General features: G+C 43.1%; 3 protein-coding genes across 6 annotated transcripts in view; 2 read left to right on the forward strand and 1 right to left on the reverse strand.

Annotated features, from left to right (window-relative positions):
- DNAH12 (dynein axonemal heavy chain 12) overlaps positions 1-7,070 on the reverse strand; it is a 62,195-nt gene extending 55,125 nt beyond the window's left edge. For 3 of the 4 annotated variants that reach the window (XM_048957214.1, XM_048957215.1, XM_048957213.1), the window contains exons 1-8: positions 6,857-7,031; positions 5,926-6,182; positions 5,114-5,204; positions 4,850-4,876; positions 3,723-3,912; positions 2,738-2,813; positions 1,836-1,994; positions 1,033-1,228 (exon numbers count right to left, since the gene is read on the reverse strand). In XM_048957214.1, the coding sequence (XP_048813171.1) occupies positions 1,033-1,228; positions 1,836-1,994; positions 2,738-2,813; positions 3,723-3,912; positions 4,850-4,876; positions 5,114-5,204; positions 5,926-6,182; positions 6,857-6,889 (1,029 nt within the window). In that variant the 5' untranslated portion in view covers positions 6,890-7,031. Of the gene's footprint in view, positions 1-1,032; positions 1,229-1,835; positions 1,995-2,737; positions 2,814-3,722; positions 3,913-4,849; positions 4,877-5,113; positions 5,205-5,925; positions 6,183-6,856 lie in introns of all 4 variants that reach the window. The other variant, XM_048957216.1, reaches the window with a different exon arrangement.
- LOC125698633 (sarcolemma associated protein) overlaps positions 1-12,774 on the forward strand; it is a 403,851-nt gene that overhangs the window by 260,360 nt on the left and 130,717 nt on the right. The window lies entirely within an intron of this gene.
- Positions 7,138-11,312, forward strand: PDE12 (phosphodiesterase 12). Its single transcript, XM_048957272.1, has 3 exons — positions 7,138-8,389; positions 9,321-9,399; positions 10,081-11,312. The coding sequence occupies exons 1-3, from the start codon at positions 7,157-7,159 to the stop codon at positions 10,521-10,523; spliced, it is 1,755 nt and encodes a 584-aa protein (XP_048813229.1). The 5' UTR covers positions 7,138-7,156; the 3' UTR covers positions 10,524-11,312.

The raw sequence follows: 12,774 nt of genomic DNA on the forward strand, positions 1-12,774 counted from the left end.
TAAACACGCACACAAACATTCTGCTTTGGTCAAATCCATGCATCTATTCCTACTACAACAGTAAGTTTATTACAGTAGTGCCTTAAATACACCAGAAATATCTTGATTGCATTTTCCTCCCAACTTGGTGAGGTTTTTTTCTTTTTGGATTTGCTATGGTTTGGTTTTGATGGGTACAGGTGTTTTGTTGTTGTTTTGAATGACAATTTGATTAGAAGATTATTTTTCTACAAACTAAATAAAATTATTATCCTTTCAGTGTCTCGAAAAGTTGAACACACACATTCCCACTGATTATTATATTTATGGATAGAACTATGTAAATGTCATATTTTTAAGTTAATTGTTAATTAAAGGATTATTAATTTTCAGTAAACTCAGAAGTTTCAAAAACAATTCTCTCAGTCTGAATTCAGTGGCATCATGTGAACATTCTCATCTTATTGCTAGGAAACAACACTACTGGAGATTCCCAAAACAAATAACTGACCAGCACTTGAAATAACTGTCATCCCAATATGAATAACTGGGGAGAACAGAAGATCAACTCACAAAGCACTGTGCTGTCACCTTCCACAAGAATAAGCTGTGTTTGGAATTTTGCAGAACTGCATACATGAACACCTGCATACATCTCAGCTAAGCTAGGCACTGAGTCTGTTTGTACAGATGTGTTTCAAATAGCCCAGATTTTATTCATTTTGCTTACAATTATGCACGACATGTAGCTGTAGTGCTAAGAACAATGATGGGAAAACTGAGAATACTGAAATATTCCCTTCCTTAAGTTAATTACATTCTAGTTGGTAGAATTCATACATTTTCTTCATCCAAGAATCAGAAGGAAAACAATTATACATAACCATGAAGGATATTTTATATAAGGGAAGTTAAAAATATACAGCTTTCTGAATACTTTGCCAGATTACGTGCAATACATAGCTAGGAATTATTGCTTAAACGAGCCCCACATCATACAAAAGCGCAGACTCATTTACATGGAGTTTTACCTCAGGGAGGAAAGATCACTACCTGATTAGTCATCAGCGTAGCCACACAGCTGTAAAAAGAGTCAAGCTGATCCAAATTTACACCATTCAATGCTGCCTCCTGGGTGAAGAGACTGATAACTCTTTGATACCATGTATTCAGTATCTTCTCTTCTGCTTTGGAACAGCTTAAAGAGATATCAGTCTTCAACGATTCACAGTCAATTGGCCCTTTTAATCTGGAAAAGAAAGTTTCGGCCTACTGTATAAACAGATTTTTTAATGGAGTAAAGTAATATTAATGTTACTCTGTATTAGAAACCCACATTGTACTTAGCAGAAAGCAGACTGAGAACCTAAGCATCACTTACGCAGCCTTAAAATAAAATGAAAATTACCCCAAGTCCCAGAAAATAAAAAGTTACCAGAAAAAAAATGAATAAACGAGGTAAAGACAATAAAGATCCAAGATTGAAAATAAAACTCAAAAACTGATGAAAAATGGCCTGAATAAAAAATTCAATCCAGTCCAATTGGACCTTTAATGGACATCATGGCATAGAGACTGACCAAACCATGAGAAGACCTTAGAAGAATTACAGGAAAATCACAAACTATACATAAAATGGCTGATATAACCAGAAACATAAGGAAAAATAAAATACTTCCACTCAGGAGACAGAAGAAAATGAAAAGTGTCACAACACGAAGAAACTTGTCCAAATGACACTAAACGACAGAAAAAAAGCACCCCCAAAACAGATTAAACAATAAATTCCATCAACTCTCCTATTTACCAGCTTCAAAAATCTGCATTGGTTAATAACTCACCCAAACTGACCTTACCTGAAACTTAAAAAATCCGCTAAAAGAAAGGTAGAGAATTCGGCATAACCAACATCCAGCAAGGTTTTCATCGTGGGGTGAAGAATGTGCAAGTTAGAGAGGATCCGTTTTTTTGCTTGGATAAAACGTTTACGCCATGGACTGGAAAAATCCAGGCCTCTGAGTAAATAAATACACAGACAAAGAAACAAAGGCAAGTGAAGTGCTCAACAAGAATTGAATAAAACATCCTACAGATAAACAGTAGGCATTTTATTTAAGTGCCATAAACATATCTCCACTATGAAGCAGCAGGCGATAATCTGTGTTATCTCTATATCAAATCATGTGCTTCTCCTGAACCTTTATCTATGTAAACTTCTCACTTCAACAACTGCAGACAGGAAGTATTTATCATCAATATCTAGATGGCAGACATTCTAATGTTCCAGAAATTGTGCAACTGTATTCTGTCTACCTGATTTCCGTTTTGCAGAGAACAGTATTTTTCCATTTGATGTCAAATGTTTCACAACAGAACACCACAGTCAGAGGAAACCTCAGCACAAGGTGCAGTTTCAGTGTGTTAAATTACTGCACAGCGTTGCTGCCTGACAGTGAAGAGGCCCACACAGACTCACTTCAGGGCAAAGACAGCTCAACAGCACTCAAGTGCCCGGGGCATTCAGAGCTAAAAGTCTCCTCTGTAATCATTGGTGCTATCCTAGGTAACTGTAGGAAAAGTAACAGAACATAATCAGTGCTAAAACTCTGTAATTCAGACTTCCAGATAGAAGATTCTCTATAAATGGAAAAACTGTTTCATTAAGGGCCTCTGGACGTAATATTACACTGCAACTCTGCTCTCAGGTGCCACTGAGTGTGCTTTGCCTGTGGGTTATGAGCTAATTTAATCCACTCACAATGGTGATAAAGGCAGAGGTGTCTCCTCTTCATCTTCAAGTCCTTTCACATCGGGCTTAATAAGAACACTTCGCACTAGGAAAAGCCAAACCAAAATGCATGAGTATGTTCAATAGGCACTGTTCTGCCTAAGTTGTTCTCCAAGATGGATCACACACACAGTGAGATGGAAAGGGAACTATATCATCCAAGCCTTCAAACACAATAAACAAATAACAACAGGGAAAAAAAACACACACAAAAAAAATAAACTACCCCCAAAAAAACACATTTCCCCAACGGCAACTTGAAATCACAGCTTTTGCTAAATACCCACAGAGAATCAGGTCTTAATTCCAATCACTTTGCCCCTAATCACAAAGGTAGTATTTAAACGAGTAAGAGAATTACTCAATTCTCTTTGGCAATTTTGTTCAGTATAAATACAGTGGTGTACTACAACTATACTGCTAATGATATTACAAAGTTAGTCACCGTGTAAATTGTTGATTTGCTTTAACATGTGTTCTTAACAAGATCAGCTTTCACTAAAATACTATCCAAGTGGCTAACCACTAGTTTTCAGACACAACAAATGTAAATAAGTTAGGATAGCACAGGATTTCAAAGTACACTTGAAAATTGGAACTTACTGATCTTTTCTGGAAGTTTAAAATTTCAAGTGAGTCGTACAAGTGATATCTGAAAATAGTTAATTATCTCTGCAGGTTTGTCCTGGGACCTCACCCAATAGAGAAAGCATCAATAAAACTATGGATATGCTTGTAAATGAACAGCTCAATAAAGCTGCTTTCCAGAAGCTGAAAAATATATTATTACACATTATGCTACACATTACATTATTTAGAAATGTTGTTACATGAATAATGTAATGCAATACATCATATTACAGCTTATACCTATTACACATATGCAGGCACATGTAACTCGTTACATCTTTAATGATTTAACTAATGACAGTACTGTGTAGTTTGCAGTACTCACCCATGCATCTTTTCATACTCTTTTCAAAATCCCTTATTATCTCCCCTAAAAGCTTTTCAATTAACAGCTCTCTGTCTTTGCCTTCCACGAGTGACTGTGGCACCAGGCTGAGCATGGACATCAGCCACTGCTGCTGAATGGGAACCACTGGATTACTTTGCACACACTTCTTCATAAAGAGATAGTTGGTCTGAAAGGACAGTCTTATCAGAGCTCTAATAACAAACTGTATAAGTACTTATTTCATTAAGTTTCACAGTGAAGTCTCTTTTTATTTACCATTTTTTATAAGTAAGGGCAGGGAATACAATCATATGTTAGGTATTCACTGACTAGCACACTAACTGCTACTCTGAAGTTGACAGAATGGTCTCAGTGCTGAAGCACAAAGCACTGAACTTTCCCATCATTTCACTTGTTTCTCTGATAAAAACCACAATTACCAATAAATCATTTATACCACTGTTCACACCATTGCTCTTCTGACAAACCATCTAGCAAAGGTTAAGCACAAACAGATGGAATTGTTTTACTTTTATTCATTCCTCCAAGTGATGCATTTGTTACAAATCAGAAAAGAGAGCTGGATCACTGCAGTCTTCAGAATGCATTTACGTAGTGTCAGCAACCAGTCTGCTTAACACAAGCATTTCAGTGCTGATTTAGGTTGAAGGTGGCTTTCACAGATAAATTATTTTAAAAACCATACACAGTACAATTTTAAAATTGTACCAGTATTTGTAGACTACAGCTCCCTGTTGAAATCAGGTGAATAATGTTAAAAACTATTTCTGTAGAGGTGACAGCATGATCTACGTCCTCAACTGAAAAAAAATCCGAAGCCTCTTAGAATATTTGCTAAGTAATGATCTTTGAGGAAGATTTTGATTAAAACTTCAGATACCAATGGACATACACATGCCTTCTCTAACAGAATACGTTCCTTCTACTGGACACCAGACAGAATTACCACTTTTGCTTCCTATCCCATTTTCCCCATCCGAGACTATTGCAAAAGTTTTTCCTGTTTAGCAGGTACAAATTCCACATGACATACTCAGCTCCTCTGAACAGAGATATCATTCACTATTCTACTCTCAAAATGCAGAACAAAGAATTTAACTCACTCGTCGTTGCTTTTGTTCACTGTTCATCTGTGTAAAGAAAAGAAAGAGCTCCTAATGAATCAGAACATTAAGAAAATAGACTTGTATCAGTATATATATTAGCACCAAATTCAGTGGGCCTACTTGAGAATATAAATCCATTTATGAATTATTAAGAACAAACACAAGTATCTTTAAGGGAATATTAAGAATAAAAGAATAGATGTCCCAGTAATAAAGCATAAAATAAGCAGCAGTGACAATATTAAAGAAATACACACTTACAGTGGCAGGTAATTCTGGGACTGGAGGTGCAGAACCTCTGTGATGTTTTTCCTCCATGGACTCAGAATAGACTTCTAAAGCTCGATCAACTCTAAAGTAAAATGTGCAGATAGAAGTGCAGCAAAAATAAAAATATTACATTAAAAATAATGTGATGTGGTTACTGACATAACCTATTTTTTCATGTTTGATCACTAAAAAGTGAAGCACTCTGCAGATTCTGTCTTCCGTGATAAAAAGAACAATATTTGTCCTAACCACAATCAGAACATACATATATATGTACCTTAATTGATCCCACCAGCTGCCCTGTGCTCCTGTTGGGATTATATGTACTTTTCCTCAAACAACTACAACAGATGTTGTCCAACTGTATTGTGAAAAATAAATACATAAAGTACAGAGTGGAACTCCTAAAACCGTGGGATTAAATGGGAGGCATTACTTTTGGAGCAACCTACGTATTTATCAACCTGGCAGCTGTGATCCTCAGGCAGCAACACAGACCACCAAGTTCATGTGCAAATGTATTAAGATTAGTGACAAAGAAGCCTTTTAGAAGTAGATCCGTGTTTGGATTGCTCATACGAAAGAAACTAAGAGATCCAGACATTGGTGCTCTTTGAATATCTCAACAAATACTCTTCTACTATTAACAGTTTTAGACGGAAAATATTCAGCATTACAATAGTGACAAAAATACCTCTGAAATGAACAAACATCAGTGTTATTTCTCAGTTGTCAAAAGTACAACGTTTCTTTCATTTGAATTTCAACATTCCTTGAACTTCACCACTCAACATTTTACTCACAGTAACTGATTAAGCATTCTTTGCTGTTCTTTGCATCTTCGGTACGTCAGCAGCTTATTCTGTAATGGTGACGTATCTGATGCAATCGCTGAAGGCAAAACAATGGGAAGAAACCAACTTCTCAAAGTCTTTTGATTGGAAGGTGCTCCATCTGAGTGGGGCATCTGGCTGCTCCGTAACTCGGATCTCAGCTCCTGCTCTGATAGAGCCTGAGACAGCATTACTGTTCCTGTGGCTTCACTGCAGGATGCAGAGTCCTGATGGGAAAGAAGCAAATGGAAACACGAAGCTGACCTAGAGGCATACAGAGGGAGGTCTGAAACTGCTGAAAGACGGGCAGAGCGTATTTTTCCCTTCATATTTCTCAGGGAAGGAAAGGATTAAAGCTATCGTCTATCCGCAAAGTACCTCAAAAGTTACGCAGCACACATAGAAAGATTAAGGAACAGCGCGAACACCGTGTAAAAAGCAACACAACGCCGCGGGTTCTGCAGAAATAACTGCGTGGCGCTGGGGAGCCCAGCAGGGCTCAGCCAGGCGCGGCTGCCCGAGCTGCGGGGCCGTTCCCTTGGAAACGCCGCGCACAAACTCGAACTGCACTTCAACGGCTTCTAGAAGGGGAAACGCGGAGCTGCATCCCGCCTCAGCGCTGAGGGACGCGGCGACAGAGAGCGAGCTGAGCCCAGCAGCAATTCCCGCCAGGTTTCCCGCCTGCCTGCCGCGTTCGGCGAGGACTTCACGTCCTGCTTGCGGACCTGAGGGGGCTGAGGCTGTAAGGACAGCGGGAGAGCTTCAGGCCGCTTTACAAACACCGGGACGGTTTTGTAATGCGATTCAGCAGACCGGGGCGGTTTTGAACGAGCAGAAAACGAGCACGAAGCCCAGGTACCCGGGGCAGAAGGGCGCACAGGCAGCTCGCCCCTCCCTGTACCTGATGTGCAGAACCGACACCCTTTCCAGACATTACGGGGACGTGAAGAGTTCTCCTGAGGGTTTCAGTCCCGAAAAGAAGGCAGCTTCGCGCTGAAGGCACAGAACTCAGCGAGAGACACGCAACAGCTAACGGAACTGCTGCAGCGCCCACGCGCGCAACGGCGCACCTGAGAGGCGGTGCGTTCCCGCCCCGGGGCGGGCACGAGTTGCGGCCATTGGCAGCACCGCCCCTTGGCGCGAGGCCGTGCCGGCAGCTCACTTCCGGCCGCTCTTGCCGGAAGCGCCGCGCGCCGGCTCCATGTGGCGCGGGCTGCGCGCCGCCCTCGGCTGGCTGAGCCGCCTGGGCGGCGGCGGGGCTCCTCCCGCCGCTATGGAGCCCGCGGAGCGCGCCGTCGTGCGCTGCGTGCCGTCCGAACCCAAGCTGAGCCTGCAGCTCGTGCTCCCCGACGGCAGCGCGCGGTTCATGCAGAGGGACCAGGCGGAGCCGCTGGGCCGGGCGCTGGCCCGCATCGCCACCAACGCCGCGAAGGGCCGCTCTAAGGCGGGCAAGAAGAGCAAGAAGTCGCGGGCGGAGGACAGCGAGGCGGGCGAGGCCGAGCTGCCGGAGGTGCGGCTCTTCTCCAGAGACGGGCGGGCCGTGTCCGAGGAGGTGCCGAACGCGGCGGCCTGGCAGGACGGCGCCGTGCTGCAGGTTGGGGCCGCGCGGTACCGCGTGGAGCGCAACCCGCCCGCGCTCACCGAGCTGCGGCTGCCGCGCTCGCTGCTGGCCGGCTTCCCCGTGTGCCCCAAGATGAGCGCCGAGTTCGCCGCCCCGCAGCACTGCCTGTTCCGCTGGTACCGCGAGCGGCGGCCGGAGGGCGGCGGGGAGGGCCCGGCCTGGGAAGAGGAACGGGAGCCGGAGGGCGGCGAGCGCGTCTTCACGCCGTCCAACGCGTTGGTGGGGCTGCGGCTGAAGCTGCGCTGCACGCCCGGGGACGGCGCCGGGCGCTTCGGGCCGCCCCGCGAGGTGGAGAGCAGCGGCCCCGTGGAGGCCGGGCCGGGCGCGTGCACGTTCGACGCGCGGCACCTCTACACGCGCAAGGCGTGCGGCCGCGGCTCTGTGCGCGCCGTCTCATACAACATCCTGGCCGACACCTACGCCCAGACCGAGTTCTCCCGCACCGTGCTGTACCCGTACTGCGCCCCGTACGCGCTGGAGGTCGACTACCGGCAGAACCTGCTGAAGAAGGAGCTGGCCGGCTACAACGCCGACCTCGTCTGCCTGCAGGAGGTGGACAAATCCGTCTTCGCAGACAGCCTGGCCCCGGCTCTGGACGCTTTCGGGCTCGAGGGGCTCTTCAAGATGAAGGAGAAGCAGCACGAGGGCCTGGCCACCTTCTACCGCAGGGACAAGTTCAGTCTCCTGAGCCAGCACGATGTCGCGTTCAGTGAGGCGCTGCTGTCAGAGCCGCCGCACGCGGAGCTGCGTGACAGGCTGAGCCGGTACCCCGTGGTGCGGGACAAGGTGCTGCAGAGATCCTCCGTGCTGCAGGTATCTGTGGCCACCCTGTCCAGCAGCCATAGCCCAGTGTTGTGGGCACAATGTAGGGACGTGCCCCTGTTAGCTGGGTGCTGGCCGTGCACGGGGCAGGGCAGTGCAGACACAGTGCTGCCAGTAACCTTATGTAGGCAATAACATAAAACTTTAAAAAAAAGGCAGCTTACTTTCTTTGCCATAAGTGAAGTCAGCTGGTAGAAGTGCTGGGCCGGGTGGGGCATTAGCTGCCCGTTGTTTCACTGCTCAATCCTGTATTGTGATAGGTGTGTCACTAAACTTAATCTTGCCAGTTGTGACATTAACCTAAGTTAGCCTGCTTTAATAATGCCACCAAACACAGGCGTGTAGAAATAAGAGTGGACAGATCTATGATCCTGTGGATGCCGGTAAGGCAGCCTGCAGAGCTAATAGAAGTCTGCCAGGAATTTCAGAAATGCTCCTACAGGTTTTTAATGGTATGAGTAAGAGTAGCAAACTTTCCTCGATAACTGGAGTCACCTCCAAATTTAGTTTCACAAGAATACAGCACTACAGTTTGCTTGCTGAAGCCAGAGAGTCTTCTGTCTGTTTCTGACCCCAAATCAAGGAAAGAGCTGGAGGGGGGTGGGAGGGCAATGACTGCATTTTCAAACTACTGAATGGATTGAAGGAAAATGTGGTCAAACCAGAAAGCTACAGACAGAGCACTTATCAAATATCCAGATGTTGGTGGAGTTCTGTGGTGGTAACACTAGCAGTGTAAGTGGCTGAAATTTATACCTTATGAAGAGGATAAATAGACTCAACTTAGGAGTTTTGCCGTTCATTAGTTTTAAGCATCAGATTCTTTGGACTGGCTTGCTGTGAAAGCATAAGCTAACTAATGCATTTGATTTAAATATATAACCTTTATTTAAAACTGATTAAAGGCTTTTTTTTCTTAAAGGTTTCAGTTCTTCAGTCTGAAACTGATCCTTCTAGGAAGCTTTGTGTAGCTAACACCCATCTCTACTGGCATCCAAAAGGTAATTTTCCTGCATTCTTCCTTATTCTTTTGCAGCTGTTCCCTTTACTTGTGGAACTGAGGATTTTTCTGCCCCATTCCCTATCTCAGTGATCCAAGCCTGGCTACTAGATTTATTTATCTTCCTTACAGTAAGATTGCTGTGATCTGCTAGGACAGCAGTAAAATCCAAACAAACACAAGACAGTCACATTAAACACAATTTGCCTGAAACGTAGACCATAAAGTACAGCTCTGTGTGTGCTCATGGTTTCCCCCATCCTGTTGTACCCAAAAGAGCAATGTTGTGGTGCTTTTATCACAGGAAACAAGTTGGGCTACTGAAGCTTTCAGAAAGAGACTCTCCTCCATTAAATTAGTTCTGTTTTAGTTCTGTGCCACTCACAAACACTGTAAGGTTAGTTTCCAAGAATTAGAAGGCTGCTGCAATACGGGTGTTTAAGGTACATAATTTTTTAAATTCATGGGAGGAACAATTAAATGTCCTCTGCTGTACAGTTTTGATGGTCACGTATCGAAGACATCTTTATTTATGGAAACTATTCTGAAACACAGACAATGGGGAATTTAAAGCAAGAGTGCTGTTTCAGAGCTGTATGTGACGTGTGTCTAAATGAACAACTTAAAAACTCTTCCAGTGCCTTCACAAAGTATTTTAAGTAACATATTTTTACATCTTTAGGTGGGAACATTCGTCTCATCCAAATTGCTGTGGCTTTGTCTCACATCAAGTATGTAGCACGTGACTTGTACCCTGATATACCACTCATATTCTGTGGAGACTTCAATAGCACACCGTCATCTGGAACTTACGGTTTTATTAACACTGGTGGCATTGCTGAAGATCACGAAGATTGGGCCTCTAATGGAGAAGAGGAAAGGTGCAATATGCCTCTAAGCCATCCCTTCCAACTACAGAGTGCTTGTGGAGAACCTGCATATACAAACTATGTTGGTGGGTTTTATGGATGTCTGGACTACATTTTCATTGACAGAAATGCTCTGGAAGTTGAACAGGTCATTCCATTGCCAAGTCATGAAGAAGTAACAACCCATCAGGCTTTGCCAAGTGTTTCACATCCTTCAGATCATATAGCACTCGTATGTGACTTAAAGTGGAAATAGATTGGCTTTTGCATAATGCTTTTTGGAGTTTTTGTACAAATTGATGTGCTGTTGAGGAACTGAGGTTCAACCCTGGCTTGTATGCTACTAAAATGAGAGCAATTTAAGAAAAGTGACTGTGTTTAATGGTGCTACTGAAGGTTATCTCACCGCTGACGTGAACTTGTACAGCAATTGCTCCTTTCCCTTTTTATATGCCAATAGAAAAAAATATTTCAGCTGTAAAGTTTTGAAAGTTGGGTTATATATCCTTTTACAGGTTTTTAAAGGACTAAAATCATTGAATATATGAATTAAATCTTATAAGTGTACACACTGAACCCTGATCAGAACCAGATGCAGAATCTGAAAAGAAATAACCATGGTTTGGATTCATTCAGCTCGTTGTGATTACTGTCATAAGACAGAGCTTTTAAAATAAACTCAGAAGCTGAGTTTATCAGGCAGTTTTTTAGCAAGAGGCACGATCACTGTACCTGCTGCCTTCTGAAAAAACATTAATTAGCCGTGAATGGTCTTGTTCAATCAACAGCCATGTTAAATTTAAGATGATAAGCAACTTGGAAGCACTTTGCTTGCCCACTTAGCACTGGGGTAGTGAGGGTCACTTAAACACTTACGAAACTGGATTCTAGATATAGGTTGCATTACTGTTCCATCTGTTGTCTATGGTCAGTAGTATTTGAGATTAGGACAGCCAGCTGGGGATGGGAGGGAACTCTGACAACATAATTTGATAATCTCTTTTCAGGTGTGGGGAGGTACAAAATAAATGATGTGGTGTATCCATTTCTGCCTGCGTTTTTAAAGAAAGAAACAAGTTACTTAACACTTTATAGAAAGCACTTATACTACAAAACACAAATACTGGCTTTGTACATTGTTCCATGTGGAACCAGTCTAGTCTAGGTAGTTTGGATGTTGGGAAACTCGCTTTGTTATCTTCATTGAATTTGTTGGAAAGGATATGAATCATTAACTTCCCCTGCATAATTAGTCCATATGAAACAATCAGCACTTAAAGGTATTTCACCACATCATCTTTTCACCTATTAAGCTTCCTTTTCTGCCAGTTCTCACTTGATTTCTCTCCAGTCACAGGTGCCTAGCATGGCAAAACAAGTCCTAATGTGATAGTGAAAAAAAAAAAACCAAACCAACAAAAATAAACAACAGCTTGATCTCAAATGGTAGAAGACTTAAAAGGCTGTTTAAACAAAAAAAAAAATTGTAATTCAGAACTTATTCCAGTTAGCTGGTAACTCTCCAGAAGATTAAGCTAAAATCCAATGCTGTGTTTACAGTTACTTATAAAACAACACTTGAAACTCCGCTGTCTATGCTAATATTGAAATGGCCATGCAGTTCTTAACTAACTTGGTCATGCTCAGATCATAATGTTGAGAAGCAATATCACCCAATAAGGGCTTGTGATAGAATGCCCTACTGTAAGGGAAGCTAAAAAAGTACTTAAAGGAAGATGTTAAAGAACTGCAAGCAAAGAGGATGGCTGAGCCACTTGTTAGTTCACAGATGAATTAAAAGTAAGGATGACTTAAAAGAAACAGGTGCCACAACTCACACCCCTGTCATTGTAAAGGAGGCTGGTAGCTGGCTCCAATTGCTGAGAGGTAAGTTTTTCTTCTTCCTACTTGTGTACTATGTTGACAGTCCCTACTGTGCTGGAACTACCTCTGAAGAGGCAGTTCCCCTTCATCCCTACAACGGTGTTTGGGCTGCTGCTTTGCCTCCTTGTAGATAAAGGAGAGAGCATAGGACAGCTTGGCTGGTGCAGGAACCAAGTGATAAGGCAAAAACAGGGTACTGTTATAGGCCCAATCAGACGGCCCCTGCACATGGCAGATAATCCTTTAATATTTTTGGAAGGAATTTCAGCTGCACAAGTTAATGCTGGAGAATCTCCAGGCCAAGCATCTCTGGTTTAATTAGTAAAATGCAAGAGCACAGGCTGACTGCCAGTAGCAGCACTGTGTCAGGAGTTAGGCAGGCACACCTGGAAGTGTCAGTACTGGGATCTAGGTTAGGAAAAAGACGATTCAAAAGAACTTGTGATTTTTGGCAAGTGCAAAAAACAATCCTTTGATATTCCCTATGTTCCCCAGATGTATTTACATCTGTGAGGTTATACATGGTACTTCCTACTCGACACAAGGCAATTTTAGCTTCTTTGTTCCCCCTACATATTTGTCTATATTTTGCCCAATTAATTCTTCCCTAAACAACTTCTAGA

Source organism: Lagopus muta, chromosome 11, assembly GCF_023343835.1.
Source record: "Lagopus muta isolate bLagMut1 chromosome 11, bLagMut1 primary, whole genome shotgun sequence".
NCBI lineage: Eukaryota > Metazoa > Chordata > Aves > Galliformes > Phasianidae > Lagopus > Lagopus muta.

Excerpts from the sequence above, each read along its gene's own strand:
- PDE12 (XM_048957272.1), top strand. The coding sequence starts at position 7,157 with ATGTGGCGCGGGCTGCGCGCCGCCCTCGGCTGGCTGAGCCGCCTGGGC. Across the intron at positions 8,390-9,320 it reads AGAGATCCTCCGTGCTGCAG|GTTTCAGTTCTTCAGTCTGA; the intron begins GTATCTGTGGCC and ends TTTTTCTTAAAG. Across the intron at positions 9,400-10,080 it reads TCTCTACTGGCATCCAAAAG|GTGGGAACATTCGTCTCATC; the intron begins GTAATTTTCCTG and ends TTACATCTTTAG.